Genomic DNA, 27,419 nt, shown 5'->3' on the forward strand with positions numbered 1-27,419 from the left:
ATAAACTGTAAGACTGACTTCAGTGCGATACACTGTCGTAGTTAGTACAAATTTGTTTCAGATGTAAACTTTTCTGTTAACTCCAAACCAACAGGACTCAATTTTGGCGCATGGCCTACCTGAACAAGGCATACAGTACTGCATCATCACGTTACGTGTTACGACTTACTGTACACACACACCTGTCAAACGAGACGCTCCCAGTGTCGCCCTTGCATTCGGATGCAATACTGCACACGTCTCTGTAGTGAGTAAGAAATTCCTTCGAAAACACTCGAATTATCTCATAAATCCTGAGAATGATGTACCATTCCCCGCTCCAGTTCTTCATCAACAATCCAGAGGACTGAGGCCACGTACTCTGTGAGGCTAATGTATCTTAAAGGAGCTTCAACAAATAATGCGACACCTTTTCTTCTGAAAGCAATTTGGTTTTATTAAGGATTTCACTACACCATAATATTTCCCATTCTTTTGGCTTCAAAACCCTATTTTTGAACATATACTGAGTCCAGTGTCCGAAAATTACCTCTAGCAATTAAACAGAGAACCGACTCGTGGAAATAACATCTTGGTCCTACTGATAACAAAGAGACCCAAACTTTTCGACTCTGTAAGCGCTGAACAGGGAATCAGTGATCATAAGGCCGTTGCAGCATCCCTGAATTTGGAAGTAAATAGGAATATTTAAAGAGGGAGGAAGGTTTATCTGTTTAGCAGGAGTAATAGGAGGCAGATTTCAGACTACCTAACGGATCAAAACGAAAATTTCTGTTCCGACACTGAGAATGTCGAGTGTTTATGGAAAAAGTTCAAGGTAATCGTAAAATGCGTTTTAGACAGGTACGTGCCGAGTAAATCTGTTAGGGAGGGGAAAAACCCACCGTGGTTCAACAACAAAGTTAGAAAACTACTGCGAAAGCAAAGAGAGCTTCACTGCAAATTTAAACCCAGCCAAAACCTCTCAGACAAACAGAAGCTAAACGATATGAAAGTTAGCGTAAGGAGGGCTATGCGTGAATCGTTCAGTGCATTCAAAAGTAAAGTTCTGTATACCGACTTGACAGAAAAACCTAGGAAGTTATGGTCTTACGTTAAATCAGTAAGTGGATCGAAACAGCATATCCACACACTCTGGGATGATAATGGCACTGAAGTAGAGGATGACACGCGTAAAGCTTAAATACTAAACACCTTTTTCCAAAGCTGTTTCACAGAGGAAGACCGCACTGCAGTTCCTTATCTAAATCCTCGCACGAACGGAAAAAATGGCTGACATCAAAATAAGTGTCAAAGGAATAGAAAATCACCTGAAATCACTCAATAGAGGAGAGTCCACTGGACCTGCCGGGATACCAATTCGATTCTACAAAGAGTACGCGAAATAACTTGCCCCCCTTCTAACAGCCGTGTACCGCAAGTCGCTAGAGGAACGGAAAGTTCCAAATGATTGAAAAAAAAACAGGTAGTTCCAGTTTTCGAGAAGGGCCGTCGAGCAGATGCGCAAAACTATAGGCCTATATCCCTGACATCGAACTGTTGTAGAATTTTAGAACAACTTTTTTGCTCGCGTATCATGTCATTTCTGGAAACCCAGAATCTACACTGCAGGAATCAACATGGATTCCGGAAACAGCGGTCGTGTGAGACCCAACTCGCTTTATTTGTTCTTGAGACCCAGAAAATATTAGATACAGGCTCCCAGATAGATGTCATTTTCCTTGACTTCCGGAAGGCTTTCGATACAGTTCCACACTGTCGCCCGATAAACAAAGTAAGAGCCTACGGAATATCAGACCAGCTATGTGGCTGGATTGAAACGTTTTTAGCAAACAGAACACAGCATGGTGCTCTCAATGGAGAGGCGTCTATTGACGTTAAAGTAACCTCTGGCGTGCCACAGGGGACTGTTATCGGACCATTGCTTTTCACAAAATATACGCTACTGGCCATTAAAATTGCTACACCCAGAAGAAATGCAGTTGATAAACGGGTATTCATGCGACAAATATACTAGAACTGACATGTGATTACATTTTCAAGCAATTTGGGTACATAGATCCTGAGAAATCAGTACCCAGAACAACCACCTCTCGCCATGATAACAGCCTTGATACTCCTGGGCACTGAGTCAAACAGAACTTGGATGGCGTGTACAGGCACAGCTGCCCATGCAGTTTCAACACGATACCACAGTTCATCAAGAGTAGTGACTTGCGTATTGTGACGAGCCAGTTGCTCGGCCACCATTGACCAAAAGTTTTCAATTGGTGAGAGATCTGGAGAACGTGTTGGCCAGAGCAGCAGTCGAACATTTTATGTATCCAGAAAGGGCCCTACAGGACCTGCAACATGCGGTCGTGCATTATCCTGCTGAAATGTAGGATTTCGCAGGGATCGAATCAAGGGTAGAGCCACAGGTTGTAACACATCTGAAATGTAACGTCTACTCTTCAAAGTGCCGTCAAAGCGAAGAAGAGGTGACCGAGACGTGTAACCAATGGCACCCCATATCATCACGCCGGATGATACGCCAGTATGGCGATGACGAATACACGCTTCCAATGTGCGTTGCTTGGTGGTTTGGGGAAGGAGACCAGACAGCGTGGTCATCGGTCTCATCGAATTAGGGAAGGATGGGGAAGGAAGTCGGCCGTGCCCTGTCAGAGGAACCATCCCGGCATTTGCCTGGAGTGATTTTTGGGAAATCACGGAAAACCTAAATCAGGATGGCCGGACGCGGGATTGAACCGTCGTCCTCCCGAATGCGAGTCCAGTGTCCAACCACTGCGCCACCTCGCTCGGTTCCAATGTGTGTTCACCGCGATATCGCCAAACACGGATGCGACCATCATGATGCTATAAACAGAGCATGGTTTCATCCGCAAAATGACGTTTTGCCATTCGTGCTCCCAGGTTCGTCGTTGAGTACACCATCGCAGGCACTCCTGTCTGTGATGCAGGGTCAAGGGTAAACGCAGCCATGGTCTCCGAGCTGATAGTCCATGCTGCTGCAAACGTCGTCGAACTGTTCGTGCAGATGGTTGTTATCTTGCAAATGTACCCATCTGTTGACGTAGGGATCGAGACGTTGCTGCACGATCCGTTACAGCCATGCGGATATGATGCCTATCATCTCGACTGCTAGTGCTACGAGGCCGTTGGAATCTAGCGCGGCGTTCCGTATTACCTCCTGAACCCACCGATTCCATATTCTGCTAACAGTCATTGGATCTCGACCAACGCGAGCAGCAATGTCGCGATCCGATAAACCGCAATCGCGATAGGCTACAATCCGACCTTTATCAAAGTCGGAAACTTAATGGTACGCATTTCTCCTCCTTACACGAGGCATCACAATAACGTTTCACCAGGCAACGCCGATCAATTGCTGTTTGTGTATGAGAAATCGGTTGGAAACTTTCCTCATGTCAGCACGTTGTAGGTGTCGCCACCGGCTCCAACCTTGTGTGAGTGTTTGAAAAGCTAATCATGTGCATATCACAGCATCTTCTTACTGTCAGTTAAATTTCGCGTCTGTAGCACGTCATCTTCGTAGTGTAGCAGTTTTAATGGCCAGTAGTGTATAAATGACCTTGTAGATCGTGTCGGAAGTTCCATGCGGCTTTTCGCGGATGATGCTGTAGTATACAGAGAAGTTGCAGCATTAGAAAATTGCAGCGTAATGCAGGAAGATCTGCAGCGGATAGGCACTTCGTGCAGGGATTGGCAACTGACCCTTAACATAGACAAATGTAATGTATTGCGAATACATATAAAGAAGGATCCTTTATTGTATGATTATATGATAGCGAAACAAACACTGGTAGCAGTTACTTCTGTAAAATATCTGGTAGTGTGCGTACGGAACGATTTGAAGTGGAATAATCATATAAAATTAATTGTTGGTAAGGCGGGTGCCAGGTGGAGATCCATTGGGAGAGTCCTTAGAGAATGTAGTTCATCAACAAAGGAGGTGGCTTACAAAACATTCGTTTCACCTATACTTGAGTATTGCTCATCAATGTGGGATCCGTACCAGGTCGTGTTGACAGAGGAGATAGAGAAGATCCAAAGAAGAGAGCTCTGCAAGAAAGGCGTTCTGCATCGCGGTGTAGCTTGCTGTCCAGGTTTCGAGAGGGTGCGATTCTGGGTGAGGTATCGAATATATTGCTTCCCCCTACTTATACCTCCCGAGAAGAACACGAATGTAAAATTAGAGAGATTCGAGGGCGCACGGAGGCTTTCCAGCAGTCGTTCTTCCCGTGAACCATACGCAACTGGAACAGGAAAGGGAGGAAATGACAGTGACACGTAAAATGCCCTCCGCCACCCACCGTTGGGTGGCTTGCGGAGTATAAATGTAGATGTAGATGTAGAATCTCCGTTCAATGCGACGTCCTCATGCCAGCTTACTGGGAGAGCTACCCTACAGGTCGTCGTTGGATCTAACGTCTTACTGCATCAACAACCTCTCCATCATCCACGTATTGCTTCCCGCTCGTGCGATAACCGAGCTATAGGTCGGATGGGGAAGAAAAGTACAGTGAAGTCTTGTGAGCTCCTCTCCAGTGTACCGACTTCCGTGAAGCCTTGCAACGAGGTGTTTGATTTTGATCAGTCGATCACCTCGAATGAAGGTGTCCACACTTTCCAACATTGCGGGAGTCGCAGCTGTGTGCGGGCGGCCAGCACGGCGGAGATCGGACAGGTTTGCCCGACCTTGTTGCGAAAATGACAGAGGCCTCGCCCAACGACTCACCGTGTTTTTGTCCACTACCAAGTCTGCGTAGGTATTCAACAAATGCCTTTAATTGTCTGCGAAGCTCTTGCTTTTCGCCAAAAGAAACTCAATGGCAGCACTCTGCTTCGAACGCATCGCCGTTACAGACGCCATTTGAAGGTCATGTACAGCACTGCCAGATATCAGAACTTCATGAAACTATTGGGCTGAAGTGGGTACATTTCACGATGCCACACAACAAATTCCGCAATCTTCCAACCGAAATTAGCCGACAAAGAAGTGTTGCGTTATTTAATGAACGTCCCTCGTATCAGCAGCAAAACGTACTGGTGCCCCCCCCCCCCTCCTTCATACACCTATCACGTTTCCTAACCAGCAATGGGTGAAATTTGAGTCCAACGGAATCAGTACTTCATTGAGAACTTTACAATATATTGTAAGCATTCGCAGTTACCTTGCAAACGGCTTATTTGTTGATCCATGTTCGCTCTGACGTTTGTGTTATTGTAAACTAATATCTGTAGTAATCTTTAGTTAAAGACATTATTGTTTTAGTATCCATTAGAGATGATTCGAATCCGATTTTGGACTCTTAGTGAAATACCTGTACAACTGATTCCGTCATTAAGTTACAAACTTTCAGGGACGATGGAGAAGTGTTAATATATCAATTTGAGGCAAAGAAACCTTGTCAGGAAGCGACCGAGTCGAAAGTTATAAGCGAAATTCGTCCTGCAACTTCTGACAGTGGACCAGTTCTACTGCAAGCTCTTCGCTTTCCATATTGTTTTGATCGATACTACCTTCTCGTAAAATATAGTGAGCAACGAACTTGCAGTAGAAAATGTCAGTGTTAGGGATATCAGAACGACTTTCGCTCATATCTTCCGATTCGGTCATTTTCGAACCAGGGTTATTGCCTCATATCGATACATTTACCCTTCTTCATCATCCCTGTAGGTTTGTAACATCAAGAAATCATCCTTTATACTGCACCTTGCTGGTTCAGACCGACATTTTACAGAATGGTCAGTGAAAACGGGGAGTGAGATTAAGAATAGCACTGGTCGCTTTAATCCATTTTGTACCAGCTATTTGTAGAATTTTAATTTTTTTTTCCGCTGGTGTACAGTTTTCAAGTGTTGAGATCAGAATTACCGAAAATCTTCGATTTGTGTGGGGTCCATACAATAAACGACAGTGGTCAATATTAACCAACGATTGCTGACGCGCTGCGATGTTGAAGGTTCTTATTTTCCTCAATTTCTGGTTCCTTGCAGGTTTTATTTTCTTAATTTATAGTTTTCTTGAAGGAAGTTTAATACAAAAGCTCACGCATACTTAATGGTTTGTAAACGCTACGGTATTAGTCTGATACCCAATTTTACATCTCATATTGTACTATGACGTAATATGATTCCCTGAAAATTCTGCTTTGCGATAGAATATTCGAAACATTGTGAATAATGAATGAACGTGTGAATTCGTAAATGCTCGTTATGCAATGATTACACAACCGAAAATACATCGTGTGTGTTTATTTGTAGTGCCTCAAATACATTAGATGGTGTGCATGTCATATATCTGTTTTCATTATTTTATTTGAAACTTACGTTGGCTGTTAAGGTAATGGCCCGAGTTTATGGCGGGTCATGGCCCATCGAACATGGGCCGGTGTGAAGTGGAGGTTACACCATTAAGTTAAGTAGTGGTTTAGACTTTGTACGTATGTACTGTTTGTGTTTTCCTTTTTTTCGTTTATAAATGTATAGCTATGGTGTTCTTTTAATCATTGACAAAGGTCTTCTTAGGCACTTGTGGGTTTTATTGTTCTGAAGAAGGTGTAGTTATCTACGCCGAAATCTAGGCTAACACTAGGTGCTTTTTTCGCAATCGAGGCGGGTTTCTAGTTTTTTAATAAATTGAGGAAAAAGCTACCTCTTCCATAGCTGCACTAATCAACTGTTATATCTCTTCTATTACTTTTTAATATTCACAAGACTACACTGATCGTTAAAAAGTAACTATTAACACAACTACTGCAAGAGCAACGGCGTACTTGCATTGAGCATTGTGACTTTCCTACACTCGTGAAAAGTGCCTTCAGTCTCTGAATCTAGGTAATCGCACAGGTTTTAGAGATAGTCGAGAAGCAAAAGGTAAAAAATAACGAGTAACCAGTGCACAACGCAAAATGCATGTTATGCTAGCAGTCACTTCGTCCATCAATCCATTTTTACCATCTAGTGCATTACGTTCACCCTTAAAATCAACTTTCATAGCCTTATGCTGAATACGTTTACCTCTGCTCCTCAATACTTGCTCTTTCACAATTATGTGGTAAACTAACTGGAATTACTTCCAGCTTTTTAAGGCAAATAGCGTTTACCTTTCTCTTAAATACCGTCTAAATGGACACGAGCAACATTAGATAAATCCTGAAATAAGAAAGTGCACAGGAAATCGTTCTTTCCGCTATCCGTCCATGATTAGAAACTGAGTGCACGATTTATCGGTATCTTATGAGAAGTCTGTACTGAAAATCCTATGTTGCTTAAGAACTGCTAGTATATTACACTTTACAACAAAAGTTGTTGCGAAATCAAGTGACCAATTGTAATGACAATGAAATTATTCACAGGTGCCGGCTGCCCGTGGTGTGGATGGCGCGGCCGAGCCGCGCGCCTCGTCCGGTGCTGACGTCTGCGTTCTCAGCGCTTCGCACATCAGCTGTTCTCCGCCGCTGGTGTTTATAAAGCCGAGAGCTCAACCGGCTCCCCATACAGATTCAGAGGCCAGCAGCCGGGTGAGTGTCTGCTTATCCTAATATGAAACGTATCTTTATTTGGTTCTCATCTGCGCTATCTTGTACACAATTACCGTAGCATTATCTCCATGTTTTACTATGTTACCACTATTATTTTCGTTTATACCTAGAATGGAATATGTTCTTTGTTTTATTCGTTGTACCGAATTTTCTTCTACACCAATCATTAAGTAGCGAAATTTGGATATTCTACCCCAAGTTGTGTACTTTCCTCTGATGTGACTCTCAACCTGATCACTGATTAGATAATGTAGAAGTTTTTGTATATTCGCCGTCAAAGATGCCTCCAGAGAAAAACGCCTCTTCAGGTGACCACCATGGTTAAAAGGATCCATAAAACATTAGTTACACCGTCATCCGTACTGTTCTATGCTCTCTGTTTGAGGGTAGAATTGCTTATGGAGCTTACGTCTGTCTCTACGTATTTACTCACAAGTTTCCTCGGCATCATTCCGTCGTTCAGTTCCAGCTTCCTGAGCAATGTAGGTCACGTTTAGGGATTGTGACGTATACAGTACTGAAGTTCTCACTAAGTTACCGCAGAGCTTACGATAATGGTTTTTACTCCTGCGTATACTCGCGGAGAGGTTACAGCTTGTTGAAACTAAAGAGTATCTACGTTTTTAACATAATGTCATTGTTGATGACCGTGGTTCTCCATTCTGTGATGTCTTTTTAAAATAGCTTAACTACAGCCAAGATTATTTCACAATATTTGTGTGACACTAAGTACTTAAAAATTAGCAAACTTACTATTTATTTCGATACAGATTTAAGGATATCACCAACAGTGTCGAAAACTCTCAACCTTATTTCCCGCAGCAGGACAGTGACTATTTTTGCTGCGCAATTCCATTTACGTTATATGTTACATCATTACAGGACTGCTGTTTCTTAGTTCACTGTACTATCAAGCTCTTGTAGTATCTCTTGTATACTGTCGTTAAGACTCTCAGCTTGTAATATGAGAAAGTCGTTATGTTTACTTGACACCGTTTCAATATTTTACAGTCTACATATCGGCGCGTTGGATGCCAAACGGTGTAGGTCACAAAAACTGAAAAATGGACAGACACCACCTGTCGTTACTTGAGGGGCGGATATTCGTAGCCGACAAGCAGCGTGGGTCCTAGCTCAAAGTTCGCGCATACTGTAGGGAGCTGCTGAGCGCCTTGGTAGTCGAGCGGTGTCTTTCTGAGAAAGGCCTTCAAGAGTTTGCCACGAAAAGGAAAACAATGTTACTGTAAATGCGTCACATAAAGTACGGTAAAGCGCAAGGAACATCGGTTTTTTGTAAATAAGCTTTGCATGACAAGATTGAATTCCAGGGGCTTCATTCCAGAACTCAAGCTTTCAATGAGCTTTGCTCGGTGGCAGTTTAACTTCCCCTGACTGATAATTCGTGGCAGAAGTAGAGAAAAAATAGACGGAGCCACTGGATGTTATACATCCTTGCCAACAACATTTCTTTTTAGATCTAAGATGTGGTCGTGGTGACGTTTCAAAGAGTGACCAGCAATTTCATGAAACTGTGACATTGTCTGATTTTTTATTTTGTGTTTTTTTCCCTTTTTCTTAATATCTCTTGACAATCTTCTTAAGATAATGATTTTCAAAATTTTAATATTGAGGTAGTTAAAACCTTTCAACAACATTTTATACGGTGTGACAAACAATTTAAATTTACAAGCTACTGCGATACCATAACGTGCGCAAGAAATATATGATTATGAGCTGCAAATTTTAAATTTGCTCTCCTAAAAAGAGTTACATTTTGGATACATATCGGTATGCAGCTAAACCATCCACACCTCTGAGAACCGTGTAAAAATGCTGCATTTAGAGTGCAATAAGTAAGACTTTACCAAAATGTGTCATAAAATTTAGGAGGAACGGTTGTTCCCTAGCTGTAACATTAGTTTACATAAGTTATTCCACGCAGATACGTTTGAATACTTTCTCTCGTAAGCGATCAATTTCTTTCTGTCTCTTAGTGCATTTCAAACGACTAAGTTTATAGAGTTTCCTCCTGCGCTCGATTGTATCATCCCGATATCATACTTCAGCTAATCTTCAGTTATCTCACGGTCGTCCTGAGATAGCTGGTACAACGCTTAAAGCACGTCCGCCTCGCTATCCAGATTTCGTTTCACCATGGCTTCGTTTGATTCGAAAAGTACTTGGATTACATCATCCCCATGCTTGTCGAGACTGATCATAATCTCTGTCCCTCATGACTTTATTGTCATCAGGACGTTAAACACAAAACTTCTTTCATTTCTTCTTCTGTCACAGGATGCTCTCTTTAGTTCCGCATGGTATCATAGGACGCCCACATTCAATTTTCTTAAACACGTATCATGGGCGCATCTTACACCTTCAACCAAAGGGAATGTTTAGAGGTATCTATTTTTATTTTTACTTGAGAGGAATTCTATCGCTGGGCCAGATCACTGTGTATTTGTCGGAATAGATGTCTAACAGTGTATTCCTGTCTCTCTATATATTTCAGATTTGCTCTGTTGCTCTCTACTTTACCTTTCACTCTAGATAAATTTCGAATGATATTTCAATAGGGTATCGATACAGTAATTTCTCAACATGTTGTTTCGTTTCTGCAGAAATGCGTGCCGGAGCTTACCTGCTTCTCGTCCTATGCTCCGCCGCCTGCATCCGGGCGGCAGACTGGCCTCTGGAAAGAGGTGGAGGTCAGGATGATGACGTCGACCTGGACACGGTAAGCGGAATATCTTCTTAAAAAGGACGGCAGTTCTGGAAAGTAATGAGTTACGAAATTTTCGACCTCCTACGTGGCTGAGCAGTGTACTACATCTTAAGCTGAGATGGGGCGTGTGTAAGAAATCAGAGTTCATGAAAATAAACTCAGATTCCTGCCATTGGTTCGAGACAGAGTAGAAAGCAGGACTGGAAAGGGATGAAGAATTTCTCAGAATGCGGGATCTATCTCTCAAGAGGAATCTCTTGATCATCAGCGGCGAAACATCAGTGAACGAGAGATATGGGGCAACAATTAAGACAATCATTCGTCTCGGCAGCAATGAGCCTTTCATATTGATTTACATTATCCTTAAATCACTTCATTCGAGAGCCACATTGCGTCTACTTAAGCGTAGCTGTTGGAAATGGAAATGCCGTGTAGCTAGGGCCTCCCGGCGGGTAGACCGTTTGCCTGGTGCAAGTCGTTCGATTTCATGTCACTTCGGCGACTTGTGTGTCGATGGGGATGAAATGATGATGATTAGGACAACACAACACCCAGTCCATGAGCGGAGGAAATCTCCGACCCAGCCAGGAATCGAACCCGGGCCGTTAGATATCACATTCCGTCGCGCTGACCACTCAGCCAGAGGGGCGGACAGCGTAGCTGTTCATCCTTGTTTAATCCAAGGTCATACTCCGACTAGAATGATATCGAAGTCTAGGAGCTACTAAACGGCAAAATTTCTTCAACTCCATATTTACTTACGTCAATAACTTCTACTATTTCTTGCATCTACATACGCACTCTCCGAATCACTATAAACCGTGTGACAGAGCGTTCTTTTCATTCCATCATACACTGTAAGACAGAAACGACGCACCACGAAGAAATTATCGCTATGGTACCAAAATTGGTAGATATAATTTACATGTACAGAAAAACAAATGATTACAATTTGAGAAAAATTGAATGATTTATTCAAGAGAAACAGCTTCACAAACTGAGCAAGTCAGTAAGGCGTTGGTCCAAAAATGGTTCAAATGGCTCTGAGTACTATGGGACTTAACATCTGAGGTCGTCAGTCCCATAGAACTTGGAACTACTTAAAGCTAACTAACCTAAGGACATCACACACATCCATGCCCGAGGCAGGATTCGAACCTGCGACCGCAGCGGTAGCGCGGTTACAGATTGGAGCGCCCAGAACCGTTCGGCCACATCGTCCGGCGCCGTTGGTCCACTTCTAGCTCTTACGCAAGTAGTTATGTGGCTTGGCATTGATTGATAGACTTTTTGGACGTCCACCTGAGGGATATCGTACCACATTCTGTCCAACTGCCGTTTTAGATCGTCAAAATCCCAAGCTTGTTGGGTTCAAAATGGTTCAAATGGCTCTGAGCACTATGGGACTCAACTGCTGAGGTCATTAGTCCCCTAGAACTTAGAACTAGTTAAACCTAACTAACCTAAGGACATCACAAACATCCATGCCCGAGGCAGGATTCGAACCTGCGACCGTAGCGGTCTTGCGGTTCCAGACTGCAGCGCCTTTAACCGCACGGCCACTTCGGCCGGCAAGCTTGTTGGGGTCCCAACCCATAATGCTTCGAACGTTCTCAATTGGGCAGATGTCAAGCGACCTTACAGGGTTTGTAAAGCCTGAAGACAAACAGTAGAAACTCTCATTGTGTGCAGGCAGGCATTATCTTGCTGAAATACAAGCCCAGGATGAAGTGACATCAAGGGCAACGAAACGAATATCGCCGACGTACCGCTGTATTGCGGATTAGCTCTGGATGGTATCCCACCGCTGTCTTGGGCGTCCACAGACACGTCTTCGGCCTGAAATCTCATTAACTGGACTTGAATTGTCTTTAGTGATGAGTCTTGCTCAGAAATGAGCCCCGATGACCAGCGAAGACGTGGCTGGAGAAGCCACGAACTGTGTAGGGATACCGACATCACTGTCGCCGACTACCAGAAGTGATGGTCTGGGGTTCGATTCCCTTTCGCAGCAGGACCACTTTAGCTGTCATCCGTGGCACCTTTACAGCACAGCGGAATGTCGTCGATATTCTACGCTCCATTTTGTTGCCATTCATGGCTAACAATCCTTGGCTTACATTTCAGCAACATAATGCCCCCTCACACTGCTTGTCTTCGTGCTTCTCAAACACTCCGTTGGCCAGCAAGGTCACCGGATCTGTCGCCAGTTGCGAACGTTTCTAGCATTACGGGCAGGTCCCCCTAGTCAGCTCAGGATTTGACCATCTATATCGTAAATTGAACAGAATTTGGCACGATAACCCTCAGAAGAATATCCAGCAACTCTAACAATGAATGCCACGCCCAATAGCTTGTTGGATAAAGACCAGACGTAGGCTAAAGCGTTATTGACTTGCTCAATTTCTGAAGCTCTTTCTCTTGAATAAATATTACAAGTTTTCTGAAACTGTAATCATTTGTTGTCTGTGCATCTATATCACATCTACCGATTTACGCCCTATGAGGACAATTCCTTTGTGGTGCGTCATCCTCTTTTTTCTGTCTTAGAGTGAATATTAAAATTACATCCTAGTTCAGTGCACATGACGAACATGTGAAGAATTCAATCTACAGAGCGCTGAAGAGCTGTCGTCATTTCCAAGCTGAATTCAATATTCCTTGAGTTCTTGAAACAGATTTCTGTGGTAAATGCAGAATCTTTCTATGAGATCCTATCAATTTATGAAGTGATAATTAAATCAAGACCTTAAGCTGTCAAGATGCTTTGATATACATCCACGGGGACAGTTGAAAATGTGTACCCCGTCTGGGACTCGAACCCGGGATCTTCTACTTACTTGGCCGACGCTCTATCCATTTGAGCCAACTAGGGCACAGAGCATAGTGTGACTGCAGGGCCTTATTCCTTACACGCTCCCGTGAGACCCACACTACCAACTTAATGTCCACACACTACATTTGTAGTGCCCCTTCCCATTACACTCATTACTCGCGGCAGACGATCTTACCGAGTCCCGTAAGACTTCGGGCAATGCGTGTGCAGAAGAAAGAATGTCCGAAAGAATAGACATCATCTTCATAAACTTATCAATTTATTCCCATTGCAATCTGTTGCCAGTGACGCAAGCCTGTGACCATTCTTTCCGTTCTTGTTTGTATACGTTGTACACTATGTATCCTGTAAGTGTGACCTGATATAGGTATAACATATTTGAGCAGCATTTCATTAAGAGAAATTCATGTCTTTTGAATGTTCCATAATTCCTAGGCCAACTGTAGTTTTTCTATTTTCTTCATCAGCAACTGAATTCATGTGTGGTCATTTTAGTTCACAACAGTACACAGTGTCACTTGTAGGTGTTTGTAGGACGTGACACACACTATTTAAGACTAATTAACCGTGTAGTTAAAGGTTACTACGTTTCTACGTATTGTGAATTTCGTTACTTGACAACAACTCATCTCACTGTGCTGATTCCTTAGAACCGAGTCGAACATACACACCTCTTCACTGCCGTGACTGACGTCAGCATGGAGGGTCACGTGACAACGTGGTACTAGATCCACACCATCCACAGCGTCCCAAACCGAACAGCGTGTTCGTTTAAGGGCGCATAGGTTGATCGAACGTATAATACTTCGTTAAAGAGTATCAACAGCCATATTCATACAAAACTGTACTAATAAAATGAATTTATCATTAACTAAAAAATTCCAGCAGATAGTGCTTCATGTTAATTTTCACGTCTGTGAATTACCACAGCAAGCAAGGTTTCGCAAAGAAGTATGCCAAGGAAACTTTCGTAATTTTCGATTACAAACCGATTAGCGAACCTCATTGATGAATTCTGAAATTGGATCAACAAAGTAGTTGCAAAATCTACTTCCACATGGAGGTTTCATTATAGCCAGACAATCATTTTACTGTGCCTACTAATCCCAGATGTCAACAAACATATGTGTAACTATCCGTCCTGCACAAAACCAAGCTGGTATTTCTCTTCATTACAGCCAGAGTTGCTTGAGAAGTACGGCTACCCGTGTCAAGAACACATCGTGGAGACTGAAGACGGCTACATTCTGCGGATGTTCAGGATCCCCTACGGCAAGGCCTCACCTCTCGTCCCAGGGGAACGTAAGCCCGCTGTGCTGGTGCAGCACGGCCTCATGAACAGCGCCGATGACTGGGTCATCATGGGGCCCAACGCCTCTCTGGGTGAGTGACTTTATGGTTCTTTTCACGTCGCATTCATTTTCAGCAGCATCAGTCCGGAAATTCGATAATTTTACATCATTTTAGTCGAACTACACATATAGTATGTACCTGATGTGGGCATACGTATTTTCACAGATTATTGACTGATTCATCTGATTTGAGGTGTCCAGCCGAAATACCCAATTTCTTCTACTTATATTATGGTAGTATCCCTTACGAGTCAGCTGACAGACAGAAGCTGCAGCACTTGGACCATTACTTTAAGGGGACTGGTCCGTGAATACCAGGGGAAACCCCGAAAAAATTGTCAGTTTTCTAAACAGTGCCACTCAAAGAAGATTTGTATGCCCATATAATGCTTACCGTCTTTTAAGACATCTTTTGAGAAAATTTTTATGTATGAACCATAGATTTAGCTCTCAACACTTTTTAATTGTATTTTTTTGTTTCACGTGAAATAAACTATGCTAATTATTTCTGTACATCATAGGTACACATTACTCAAAATATAAACAAAGTATAAGGTTAATTTTTCCCCTGTAAGTTCTTTACACTATTATCTTTAGAGCAAACTACTGAAAACATTGTGCTGTCATAAACTGTGGTACAAAAAAATTTAAAGTATGATTTTCAAAAATTTTGGAAATTAATTCATGGTTTTTTTCAAAAAAGCATTATCTTTTCAAAGTTAAGTAACAAGAATAGTCTAGTTTTTAGTTATGCATGTTTTAAGACAGTATACAAAATTTCTGCTCACTATCTTTAATAATTTTTTATCCAAAGTTTACCAGACAATGCAGTAATTTAACTACTGGGAAATCCAAGTTAAAGTTAATACTTGCTTTTTCTATTAAACTTTCATGCCACTAACGCATGCCAGGTCCATATTCATCTAGTTTCCTGTGTTGTTCTTCCTCTCTCCTCTTCTTCACACTTCTTCTTATTCTTGCTTCTCTGGTGGCTTCCAACACTGATTTTTTGTGCTTCAGAGAGTCTCCTTTGGCAGTGGCTATTAGAGCTCTATGCATATTTAGTCCACCAGGCACTCCCATCAGCTCCATAACAATAAGCCTTAACACTGTCACTGAAACACAGAACAGGAATTACCACACATATTTTCAGAGTATTTAGTCCTGATAGAAAGTTTTTGGTATCCGTTCTCATATACAATTGTTCAAACTTGCGTTTGGATTTTGAGTCCTACCATGTAAACATTTCTCTAACACTCTTGCGTCACTAATATCCGTATATGTAGGTTTTATAACTTCCATTATAGCATATGGGGAAGAATGTTTATGGGTGTAGATCTCACCTTGAGTAACAGCCCTCTGGTAGCCATACCATGAATCACTGCCAGGTTGGCAGAGTGCTTGACATGGGTTGTAATCTGTGGAAGATCTATGAAAAAAAAAGGTAGTCCATACTGCCTTTTTCATTCCTGAAGGTCATAACAGTCCTTAATTTTGATGCACAACCTGTTCTAGCACGTATGTCCTCAACTACCTTCACACCACTACTGCCACAATCATTAAGTTGCAAAGCTTTATTTATTAGTTCAGACAGAGCAAGGAGTTCAACAATATTACAACTTGAATCAATACTTGGCTTCTCTGTATTAACAGCATTAATACTTTCAAGCCCATTGTCCAAATATTTCAGTTTTAGCTTCGAAGCATTTGGACTAGTGAAGCTGATTAAAGTGTATCACGTTGCATTTCAGTATAAGCAGAGTTAATCCGTTTGGTTGACCAATTTCCATAAAATTTATGTTGTTTAACACCGAACTTCTTAATTCTTCTCATTGCTTTCAAGTGAAATACGAAACTCACGCACGCAATAAGGAACTCACATATTACTTCCATGTAAACAAAATATTCGCGTCAAAACAACAGCAAACAATGACTTAACTCTCTGTATAAACAGAAGATAAGCATCTGTAAAGCTTTCGCAGGTTAGCCAACTTAAGGGACTGAAAAGTCATAAAAAGGAAACAAGTGAGAGCAAAACTTTATTTCTAACAGAGATGACCGTGTGCCATGGGGACGAGGTGGTGCATGCAGCCACTTTTAAATTCCTCTACTTTTGGTACTTTCTGTGTTTCATTTTCCACGAACTAAACTTTTTCTTGTTCAGAAAACTGTTGAGAATTTTTTAAGACAAAAATTAAAAAACGAGTTTTTGACTTTTATTCAAGTACAAGTTCCCTTAAACGTGAGAACCACGTCATCGGGTTAGTGCCACAGAATACACAAGTGTCAGAGATGTTGTTTGGTGACCAAGAGCTTTGTGTTAAACGAATCCACGGTCATGACGAAGTTCCGCCTCCTCGTGTAATGTTCACTGGACAGATGATCTCAAACGTCACTGGCAGTTTCGGCTTTTACTTTCAGTACTTCGTCCGGGTATTTTTGAGAAAAGTTGCGCTCGAGATAACTTAATAGAAGGCTATGTTGTTAAACTCCTTATTTCAGAAACTATGGAATTCCGTTAAACAACCAATATCGATGCTGTTGAAAACAGTGTCTCTGTATGTAAAGAAATTACGAGTATAACTCATAGGCTAAAATATACTTTCTTAAACTTCCACGGATAGTATAAATTTGAATAATATCCTTTTCGGCATTATGCCACGTGATTTTGGGATTCAAAACTACAATTAAAACGGACGTCTGTACTTCGGGCGACTGAAGAAAACTTTTGCAAAGGTTCTGATACTTGCTTTTAGTTTCATAATGACGCGACGCGCGGCGTAATGCTCAAAACTATTTTATTCACGTGGGATTTGACCTCTCCGCTCCCTTTCTTCGCCAGTCTCCTTTTGTAGGATTGTTGTATACCTGATGCTACTGAATAAATCGACAAAACTGGTGCACTGCAACTGGGGCACTCATTTTTGTTATTTTCCAGATATGTAACTACGTTGACAATAAGACGTTGAAGTGGTTTTATTGTTCTTCGTGAACGTACAGAAACACCAATACATTTCAAGACTGCACATGTTGTCTTTTCGTTTCAGCATACATTCTGGCTGACAAAGGGTACGACGTGTGGCTCGGCAACATCCGTGGTAACTGGTACTCACAGAGGCATCGTACCCTTTCTCCAGAAGAGGACAAATATTGGCGTTTCAGGTACGGCTACAAATATACAGTAGGCTGTGAATCACACTTATTCACACATCATCCTTCACTGAAGGCAGAACCATCCTCAGAGACTCTATATGTCGACCAATCTGTTCTGGAACGTTTTAACTTACCATTACATGATAGGGGAACCGTTTGTCCCAGCCGAAACCACTCACCTACCATCCTTCTCACAGGAAAATACACTGATTGTAATCACCGTTTATCTGGTTAAAAATCACCTCTTCGATACAGTGACTAGAACTTGTACTCTGTATCACTGTCAGTCACTCTTTTTTCGGCGCTTTTCAAAAACTGAAAACTGAAATCAAACATGTTTCAAAGAATTGTCTTTCCATTTCTGCGGTCCCACTTAATTAAATAATAATTTCAAACCAGAAAACAATATGATATAAACGGGGATGTTATGAATTGTACAACACTGTAAACATATTATGTCGATGCACTGAAAGCGCTCACAATAATAAATAAACACGACTAAGACTGTTTTCACAATCAGTATATTACAATCGCTGGAATTCGGCAAAGATTATGTCTACATTCATTGCGTAATTACGTTCTCATAATTTCTACAGACAAAACTAATAATTTCTTAGGATCCTTGGCAGTACCAGGCACGTTAGTCCTCGAAAACGTAGCAATCGAACGAGTTTATAGTATCAATTGTTTAGTCCTCTAATTATCACCCAGTAGAGAAATGAACAGTGGCTCCAAACTGGCGAATTTCGAGAATCTGTGTATGAAACAGGTAGAAGAATCCTTAGCAGAAGATTAGGAGTGAAAAGTTTCCCTTGAAAGCATTGATGCACCAACCATACAGTCCCGATCCTTCCGAGTGTGATTAGCATATTCTTGGACTCTTGGCGAACGATATTCGTGGCCCTTGGTTTCCTTCGGAGCATCCGCAAACATTTTTCCATGAAGACATTGACCGTCTTGCCGCTCAGTGGGATAAGTTTGTAACAGTTGTAGCGATTACTTTTGAAATAATAAACAGTTTACTTACTGTTTTCCATCTGTCTCGGTTTCACTTTACTGCCCCTTGTACAACACCGCAGTAATAAGTCATTTAGTTCTCTATGTATTTTATAATTATATTTAAGTTATCATTTAGTATTTTGTGTTCTTGATCACCGTCTGATGTCCATCGCAATGGTAGAGTCTACGCAATCCTTATTGCCTAAATTACGACATATCATTGACGTGTACATTATGCAGTTAGTAACATAAATTGTTCCGAATGGCGTTACTGAACGTCACGGGCAATTATTACCCACTTATTCATTGATTTTGCTTTGAACGTTCCCTCAGGAGCAAAAGGAATGACATTTTTTCATCGTCGTAATAGTCCATTTTTCTGTTTGTAGCTGGCACGAACATGGCATTTATGACATGCCAGCACAAATAGATTATGTCTTAAACGCGACTGGCCACAAGCAGATCTACTACATAGGACATTCCATGGGGACGACAATGTTCTACGTCGGAATGTCAATGAAGCCTGAGTACAACGAAAAGATTCGTGCCATGTTCAGCTTGGCGCCAATTGCTTACATGAACCATATGATCAGTCCACTGTTCCAACTTTTGGCAAAATTTACAACATCCGCTCAGGTAAGAATCTTTTCTAACATTTTTTATATTTGATCTATGCACGCACTTTTAACGTGAAATTTAAAATATTCTTTCTTCACTTCTTGTATGAACGAACTGTTGTTTCTGTATACTGATCTTTTATCTCTTTTGTTAGTTGTAAGTTTGTCATTTATGGAAACCAAGTGTCTTTTGTCTGACAAGAATGCGAAATAGTGTAAGAAAATAAAATCTCTTTTGGAACTGGTAAGTAACTGTACCTAAAAATGCTTAAAAGAGATGTTTCTATTTAGAACCATCTGCATAAACATTTGATTCCTTTTCATTAACGTAAAAAGGTATTTCTGTTTTGCAAACCAGTCTTTTTGGAATATTCATACATTCTCTCTACAAAGTTTGAAATTTTCTGTATCACTTATGCGTGTTTTGCCTTTTAATGGGATCGTTTAGAGAACAAATATTAGTGGCTATAAGTAGCTTAGCAATGCAAATGTAGGTCAACAATTCATTGAAGTAAAATTTACTCCTAAATACGAAACGAAGATAATTGTAATCTCTACTGAAATAATATTTTTCATGGAAACACTACATGTGAAACAGCTACTGAAGAACTTAGAACTGACAACAGACTTATACTTTTGCAATATTTCTACTGTAACGGTATTCATCCTTAAATTTGTAAAGACAATGAATTCACTGATTTTAGGATCCACAACAAGAGTGTGTGAAACTTTTAGAAGTACTAATAATAGCATCTGCAAAGAAATTAGTTATGTAGAGAAAGTGTGAACAATTCCGAGGTGTAACAGACCAGTAGATCCAGTTGTTAATTGCATGATGATGATGATGACGTTTGAATTGGTAACTGTACGGACTTTGCTTCCAAATTCAAGCAAATCTAAACTAAAGAACAGTATTCATTCGAGATACATCAGTATATTGCTATGAAAATGACATTACTATTCTGTATTAAGTACATATGGCACCCATTATGTACATGTAATTTCATGACAGAACAATACTAATGACGATGATGTAGGTGCTACAGTGAAATAAATAATAGTTTCACAAAAAAGGACTTTAGCAATAGGTATGCATGAAGTAATTATTTATGAGTAATTGAACTACAATAATAGCAGGAATAAACTGTTTAATAAGATTCAGTGTTTGCACTAACATTAATCAAACAATATTTCACGAAAAGCTGAGCACAGACTACCGTGACATTACATTGCCAAATGGTAACTGTAAAGAAAAGTCCACATAGAAGTATGCCTTTTTTTTTTAATTTACAGTGCCACTATAATCTTCTGACTAGCAAATTCAATTAGTCCATATATAAATGTACTTCATTTTACCTTTTGTTCGTAGAAACGAATGATAGTTGACTGTGCACATTGTTCTAGAAGTAAATAGTTAAAAGATCCATCTGTATTTCTGTATCTCTGTTTCAGGTGCTGCTGTATCTAATTGGAGCTAGCAAATTTACTCCCAGCCAGGAATTGATAAGGCTAATACAACCAAAGATCTGCAATGACAAGTCCGTTACTGAACCAATATGTACCAATGTCGTATTTATGATCTGTGGTTTTGATAAGGAACAGGTCGTGGAGGTGAGTTGCTACTATTCGTTTCTTAGATAACTGAACTAGGTGTAATGTGGAACTACGACTTCGACAGTTGCTACTTAACATCGCTGAAATTTACTGTCTCGAGCATCTCTTTGAACTCTGCTTCTTCCCACGTCCTTTGTACCTGTATTCATTTCCAAAATTGATTGTACCGTCAAAAATTCCACTTTAAGACTCTTTGTGTTTCTTAGAGCATCTTCCAACTTTGTTACCACATGATATAACGCTAGTCTCCCTTTCACTGTTTTGGTTTCACTGAGATTGTTTCCTTGACCTTATCGTCTAACTGCGTAAAAGTTTTGTGTGTCTTCTCTGGTGTAAACATTTCATAGTACATCCTCGATTTCGTATGGTATTATCTTTTTCATTTTCAACAGGCAACATGACCTTAGTAACTAATGCGCGGCGAAGGTTGTACCTTGATGAAAATTAATTAATACGCAGAGATATTACTAAATGAGTACCGACAAGTTTTTAATTCGTTCTTTTAAATACAGCGTTACAAAAATTCATTTCAGTATTATTGTCGTCAACTATCCAGAATTTGGTTTCCAGCTTGTTGATGTTTCATCATTCATTCTACCGCTTGCGTGTTCAGCATGCATCTCTTTCCCTGTTCGGCACTCTACTACATTAGGTAGGCATTCCCTCATCCAACGTTTCCATACATTGTACACAGCGTAATTTGTTGACCTTAACGTAAGTTAGTTTACGGTAGATTAAGTAGTGTGTAAGCCTAGGGACTGATGAACTCAGTGGTTTCGTCCTATAGGAACTTACCACACATTTTCACTTTTTTTTTTTATTAATAGGGGACCTGGTTTAGCACTGGTTCTCTTAGGTACCTCTGTGTGTTGTGATCTGCAAAACTAGAGTCATTTTAAACTGTATTTTTGCTGCCCCAGTTTTGTTTTTATAAGCTCTGCGAAAGGGCCGTACTCTAAAACCACGCACGAATGTCTAAACTATCAAATTTTCATAAATTTCAAGTTACGACTATGTCTGTTTCCATTTTGAATCTTTCTGGGTACTTACCGTTGCTCAGCAGCTGGTGTGGAGTCTTCTCAGGTTGTGAATGATGTGTCTACTTTGAAGCTTAAGCCCTATTCCAACTATTTCACGTGTGACAAGTCTTCAACTGACTTGTTACGTAGCACCACCTGGTCAAACATACTATTAGGTTGGTGCATAGGTTCGTAGCGTTGTTGTTTAGCATGTTGGTATTTCGGTTGCTGTGGGTTCGTTTGTCATTTTTTATCCGTAGTTAACTGTTGCTATTCGAGGTTATATATAGTCATTTTACCATTTGGAGATAGTGAGTGGAGCTGTGAACGCTAGGAAATGGATTGATAAGTGGAGAAATCGGGACATTTCCGGCATATTCTCCTATTCGAGTTCAGTGGAGGAGTGACAGCAGCGTAGGCAACCAGAAACTTTTGCGACGTGTATGGGGATAATGCCATTGGACACAGCATGGCAAGAAAATGCTTTTCTTGTTTTAAGGAGGATCGCTTTGACATTAGTGACACTCCATGTTCAGGAAGATCTTCAGGGTTTGGCGAGGATTGCTTAAAAGCATTAATCCACAATGATCCACGCCACTGTACTAGAGAACTGACAGATGTGATGAACTGTGATCGTTCTGTCGTCGTGCGACATTCGCATGCAATGCGGAAGGTTCCAAGATGGGGTTATAGGTACCGCATGCTCTAAGCCAAAATCACAAAAATCAGAGAGTGGTCATATGGGCTACTTTGCTTGCTTGTGATCAATTGGCTCGTGAACAAGGCCAATCGTTCCTATCCTGTATCGTTACTGGGGATGAGAAATTGTGCCATTATGCTAACTTGTGGAAAATAAACGAAAGGTTGAGGTCGAACAAAGCAGCAACTCCTCGTATAAAGACCAGAGCGCATCTACAAAAGATGTTATTATTATGCACCTGGTGAAACACTGATGGTGTGGTGTACTACGAATTGCTTCCCCGAGGTGTACCTATCTCTGCTGACATTTATTGTCAACAACTGAGACGTCTTGCAGACGCAGTCCAAGAACAACAATCAGGAGGACTGCGTCAAAGCGATGCTACTCCACGATAAGGCCCGCGTGCACGCTGCGAGACTGACAGAAAACATCATACAGGAGTTGGGTTAGGAAATCATTCCGCACCCACCTTCTTCACCTGATACTACGCCATCATATTTTCAGATTTTCTACTCTCTATTGAACAACCTTCAAGGATTTCCTTTCCGGATGAAAACGCGCTTCGAACATGACTCGATGAGTTCTTTGCTTCAGAACCATGTGACTTATATAGTAGCGGAATCGAAAAGTTACCAGAACATTGGGAGACTGTAGTAGATAGTAAGAAATACATTATTGATGACTAAGTCTTTGTTATGTATACCTATAGCGTTCGTTAAACTTATGGAAAACGTTACGAACTTCTGCGTCAACCCAATACAATGCAATGGAGTTTAATTACACTCCACATGATCCGAGAGACGCCATGAAAATTCCTGTACCCGTGCTTTGTATGCCCAGTTATATGTCTCTGTCTTTTGCCATGTGTACTTCGTTGGTTTCTCAGTAATCACTGCCTTGCTTAGATCATGAAGTACCTATTATAAGGTGAAACACAAGTTCTGATTTATCTATTATTTTGGTTGTAGCGATCTGTAATAAAAAATTTATATTCTAAAACTCTTGCTCCATTGCTACTGTCCGCCCAGTACTTCACGCTAATTTGCGCTCAATTTTGCATTCTAGGAAAGCGATTCAGCACTTTAGTGTTTCATTCTCATAATTTATACTACGAAAAGTAACATAATGGCCATTACTCCTTATCTAACGCTACAGTAAACGCTCATTTCGTAACTGTAAGCTATTTTTATTTCGAAACTTCCTGGCAGATTAAAACTGCTTTCCAGCCAGCGACTCGAAGCTGAGACCTTTCACCTTCGTGGTCGAGAGCTCTGCCGGCTCAGCTGTCCAACCACGACTCACTAACTGTCCTAACAGCTAAATTATCTCTATCTCTACGAAGACGGCATGCCGCCCCTTCACCTAAATTTCTTTCTTTACAAAAGGCACTTTATTTATTATTTTCCTATTGTCCTAATGGCGTCGAAATACTGTATATAGCTTTCTGTTTTTTTCTTTTTCTAAGTTCACTCTGTCTAATGTGTACTAAGTCCAAAATGATGGCAAACATTCAATCACAAATCATCTTCTCGAGCACCTCCGCTGGAAACCGTATCGCTTACATAATGAAGCTATTCAGCAATTCGTTCATAATATTAACCAGACCTTAATCATATGTCTCGTTGCAAGTTTTTACGCATTTTAATTACCTGTCGGTACCGTTTGAGTAGCGATATGAGGCTATTTATTTTGTATTTTTCATTTAAATTGCCTGTTTCTCGCCCTGTATGCTTCGCTTGTCGTATCCCTTCTAACGTTTCTGTACGTTCACCTCTTCCTCTCCTATGTCTTTCATCACGCCCATACCGCCGTGGTCTAGACTCTCCTCGAACAGAAGTAAACTACGTCTGCTAGTGTAGTTATTTATATTTTTCTGTCATTATTTGTGAATGTTACACCAGATACTACATATATCAGATACTGAAACGCAAGTGTCACGATAGATTTCAAGATAAAATATGAAAAAGACCTCAATATTTCCGTAATAAAAATTCCGAAAAGAAATTAGTTTATAAGCGAGAAGAGCAACGAGATTACTGTTTTATAAGGTTGTGTGGTCACCGCATAAGTCAACACTTCTTCGTACATATAAAGAATGTACTGATTATATTATTCACATCACTTGCATTTTGTATACCTCTAATTATCTTGTCACCAAAGGGACCTGAAATATTAATCTCCATTCTTCCTTGACCCTTGATGTCATATATGTAAGTAACATATCGATAGAGTTCTTCCAGTCAACTTAAAGAATATCTGTGTTTTTCTTCCCTAGGAAAAGCTAGCAGCAATTTCGGCACATATCCCTGCTGGATCCTCCACCAGACAGTTCGTACATTACGCGCAAGGCATAGACAAAGGTAAGTTTGTGATAAACATCATCTTTCATGAGGTTTTGATGTCTTACAACATGTTTCAGGATAATATACAGAAATTTTAGTTCATTTTCAGAGTGACTATTCGTACATTTGTAGCAAGTATTCAATACTCCAGATTCTACCTTACACACAAAATTTTTTGCATTTCAGGCCATTTCAGGCAGTTCGACCATGGTATTGTGGAAAACATAAAACGTTACAAGCAGCCTACACCGCCTGATTACAAGCTTATCAACGTCAAGGCTCCGGTTTATCTGTTCTACAGTCTAAACGACTGGCTGGCAGGACCTCAGGTAATCAATAGAGTGCAGAACGTTTACCTACTTTTACTTTATGTATCTATCCATATATACTCCCGACTGAATTAGTCAGTTTGGTAAGAGAGACAATTCCAGAACTAAATTAAATACAGTTCCAATTATCATTTTATCTTGACACTCGTCCATTGATCCGTGTTTGCACAAAAGCAACAATATGGGATTGTTGGTCCACCAAGATTTATTTCATTTTCTTTCCTAAACTGTTAAATGAAACAACAAGTTTACTGTTACCAGTCACTGTTTATTTATCTCCACGACGCGTTTCAAAGGTTCAAATCTCCAACATGAAGTGGATTTACATTTGTTAGTATGACATTTGTGGGTGTGTTGTGTTAGGATATTTTGGAGGAACTTGTGGCACTGTCTCCAGTGGTCACAGGTTCCTTTCACTGTCGTAACACATCACATATATACTGTCATATTTTATGTGTTACGACAGTTAAAGGAACCTGTGACCTCTGAAGACAGTGCCACAAGTTACCCCATGACATCCTAACACAACACACACACAAATGTCATATTAACAAATGTAAATCCACCTGATGATGAAGGTTTAAACCTTTTAAACGCGTCGTGGGGATAAATGTACTGTTTGGTACCAAATATTGTGTACTGTGAATACTTACATAATACCTTACTTACTTTAATTCACAGCATGGTTTTTACGTTTGTTGCCGTTATTTCCGGCATGTTTTCTGTGTTTTAGTTGCTGTTTCTTCGGCATACAGTTTGAATGCAGCTGTATAAGCGGCTAGTATTGAACAAATACGGAAAGTGAATTTGTATACGTCAGCGTTATACTACTGGGAATTGCGGTAGTGTTGTCGGTACAATTTTGGTTCGTACCAGGTTTTTACGTAATCTGTCATGTACTCGCGTTCGCTCGTGAGGTTGCAGTTGCATTTAAACACAGAAAAACATAGCTTTTGCACCTTGGCGGTAATTCAAAACGTTATGCCATCTTGCTGTTCGCGTATGTTGCAACAATGTATCGTATATTATATGGTTTTGTAAACTGTAGCGGGACGCCTGTTCTGTTCCTTATTTATGGATCTATATGTGATGGGAAAGTGATACATACATAAACATATGGAGGGGGGGGGGGGGGGGGGAAGGAGTGTTCCTATTCTGTGACCTGTCTCAGTTGTCTTAGAACTGCAAAGAGTGTATTGTTGCACAGTGTTGTGTTTTCATTTATTACGTTTTTCCGTTCTACTATAGCCCTTTATATGTAATAATTTTCTTCTATTGTTAGTTTTCGGAGTAAACTGTCGCCGTGTTTCGGGATGTGTAGATCAGTTTCGCTATTAGTCTTACTTATATGATGCTGAAGTTCAGTTTCAATGGTATCTAAGTTCAGTTTCATAACGTCGAAATACTTTACTTCTAATTAAGAACTATTTCCGATAGTAACTGTATTTAAAATTTGAAAGGAGTTGGGAATCTGGTAATAGCATAATGCACAGTACTCTAGAAAAAATGAATGCTTCCTAATTTACTTAACATAGCTTCTTTGTTTCGTGACATTTTAATATGTACCACAACTACGCAACCCCTATCTAAAATTTATCTGTTCCTTTGCAGGACATTGATCGTTTGTACACTCAGCTAGGAAATGCAAAGAGGAAGTTTAAGGTTGCGTACGAGAAATTTAACCATCTCGATTTCACGTACGGAAAAGATGCGTATGATTTAGTGTACAAACAGGTGTTGGACTTGATGCACAAGTATGAACAAGGAGACTTGTAAACAGACGACCATTGCAGGACAAATGGCAACTTCATTGAGGCACATACAACCATTCTCTCAAACATGTTCCATTATCATTACATGTAAATTTTCAGTTCCTTAAATAAATCATTTAGCAAAAAAAAATTGTTAATATTTTTTGTGTATCACCCATTGTTTTACGTGTAACGGCTTATCCTCAGTTAAGGAATTACACATATCTATTTATACCACACGATGTCGAAGTCCATGAACTATTTTATTAACACTGTTAGTGACTCAAACAGTCACCATATTCGAATTTTCAACGTTGTTTATGGCTATTCATTATTTTCGTTAAAACATCCCAATGGCATAACATTTCAAAAATGTTCATACACTATTATTCATTTTTAAGTGGATACGAG

At 40.5% G+C, this 27,419-nt stretch overlaps 1 protein-coding gene across 1 annotated transcript in view; it reads left to right on the forward strand.

Annotated features, from left to right (window-relative positions):
- LOC126413139 (lipase 3-like) overlaps nucleotides 1-27,072 on the forward strand; it is a 104,832-nt gene extending 77,760 nt beyond the window's left edge. The window contains exons 2-10 of the mRNA XM_050083032.1: nucleotides 7,386-7,550; nucleotides 10,193-10,279; nucleotides 14,311-14,515; nucleotides 17,532-17,646; nucleotides 19,026-19,272; nucleotides 20,706-20,864; nucleotides 24,862-24,946; nucleotides 25,115-25,257; nucleotides 26,869-27,072. Of these exons, the coding sequence (XP_049938989.1) occupies nucleotides 7,386-7,550; nucleotides 10,193-10,279; nucleotides 14,311-14,515; nucleotides 17,532-17,646; nucleotides 19,026-19,272; nucleotides 20,706-20,864; nucleotides 24,862-24,946; nucleotides 25,115-25,257; nucleotides 26,869-27,033 (1,371 nt within the window). The 3' untranslated portion in view covers nucleotides 27,034-27,072. The remainder of the gene's footprint in view (nucleotides 1-7,385; nucleotides 7,551-10,192; nucleotides 10,280-14,310; nucleotides 14,516-17,531; nucleotides 17,647-19,025; nucleotides 19,273-20,705; nucleotides 20,865-24,861; nucleotides 24,947-25,114; nucleotides 25,258-26,868) is intronic.
- Nucleotides 27,073-27,419: the final 347 nt, after the last annotated feature.

Source organism: Schistocerca serialis, chromosome 7 (genome assembly GCF_023864345.2).
Source record: "Schistocerca serialis cubense isolate TAMUIC-IGC-003099 chromosome 7, iqSchSeri2.2, whole genome shotgun sequence".
Taxonomy (NCBI): domain Eukaryota; kingdom Metazoa; phylum Arthropoda; class Insecta; order Orthoptera; family Acrididae; genus Schistocerca; species Schistocerca serialis.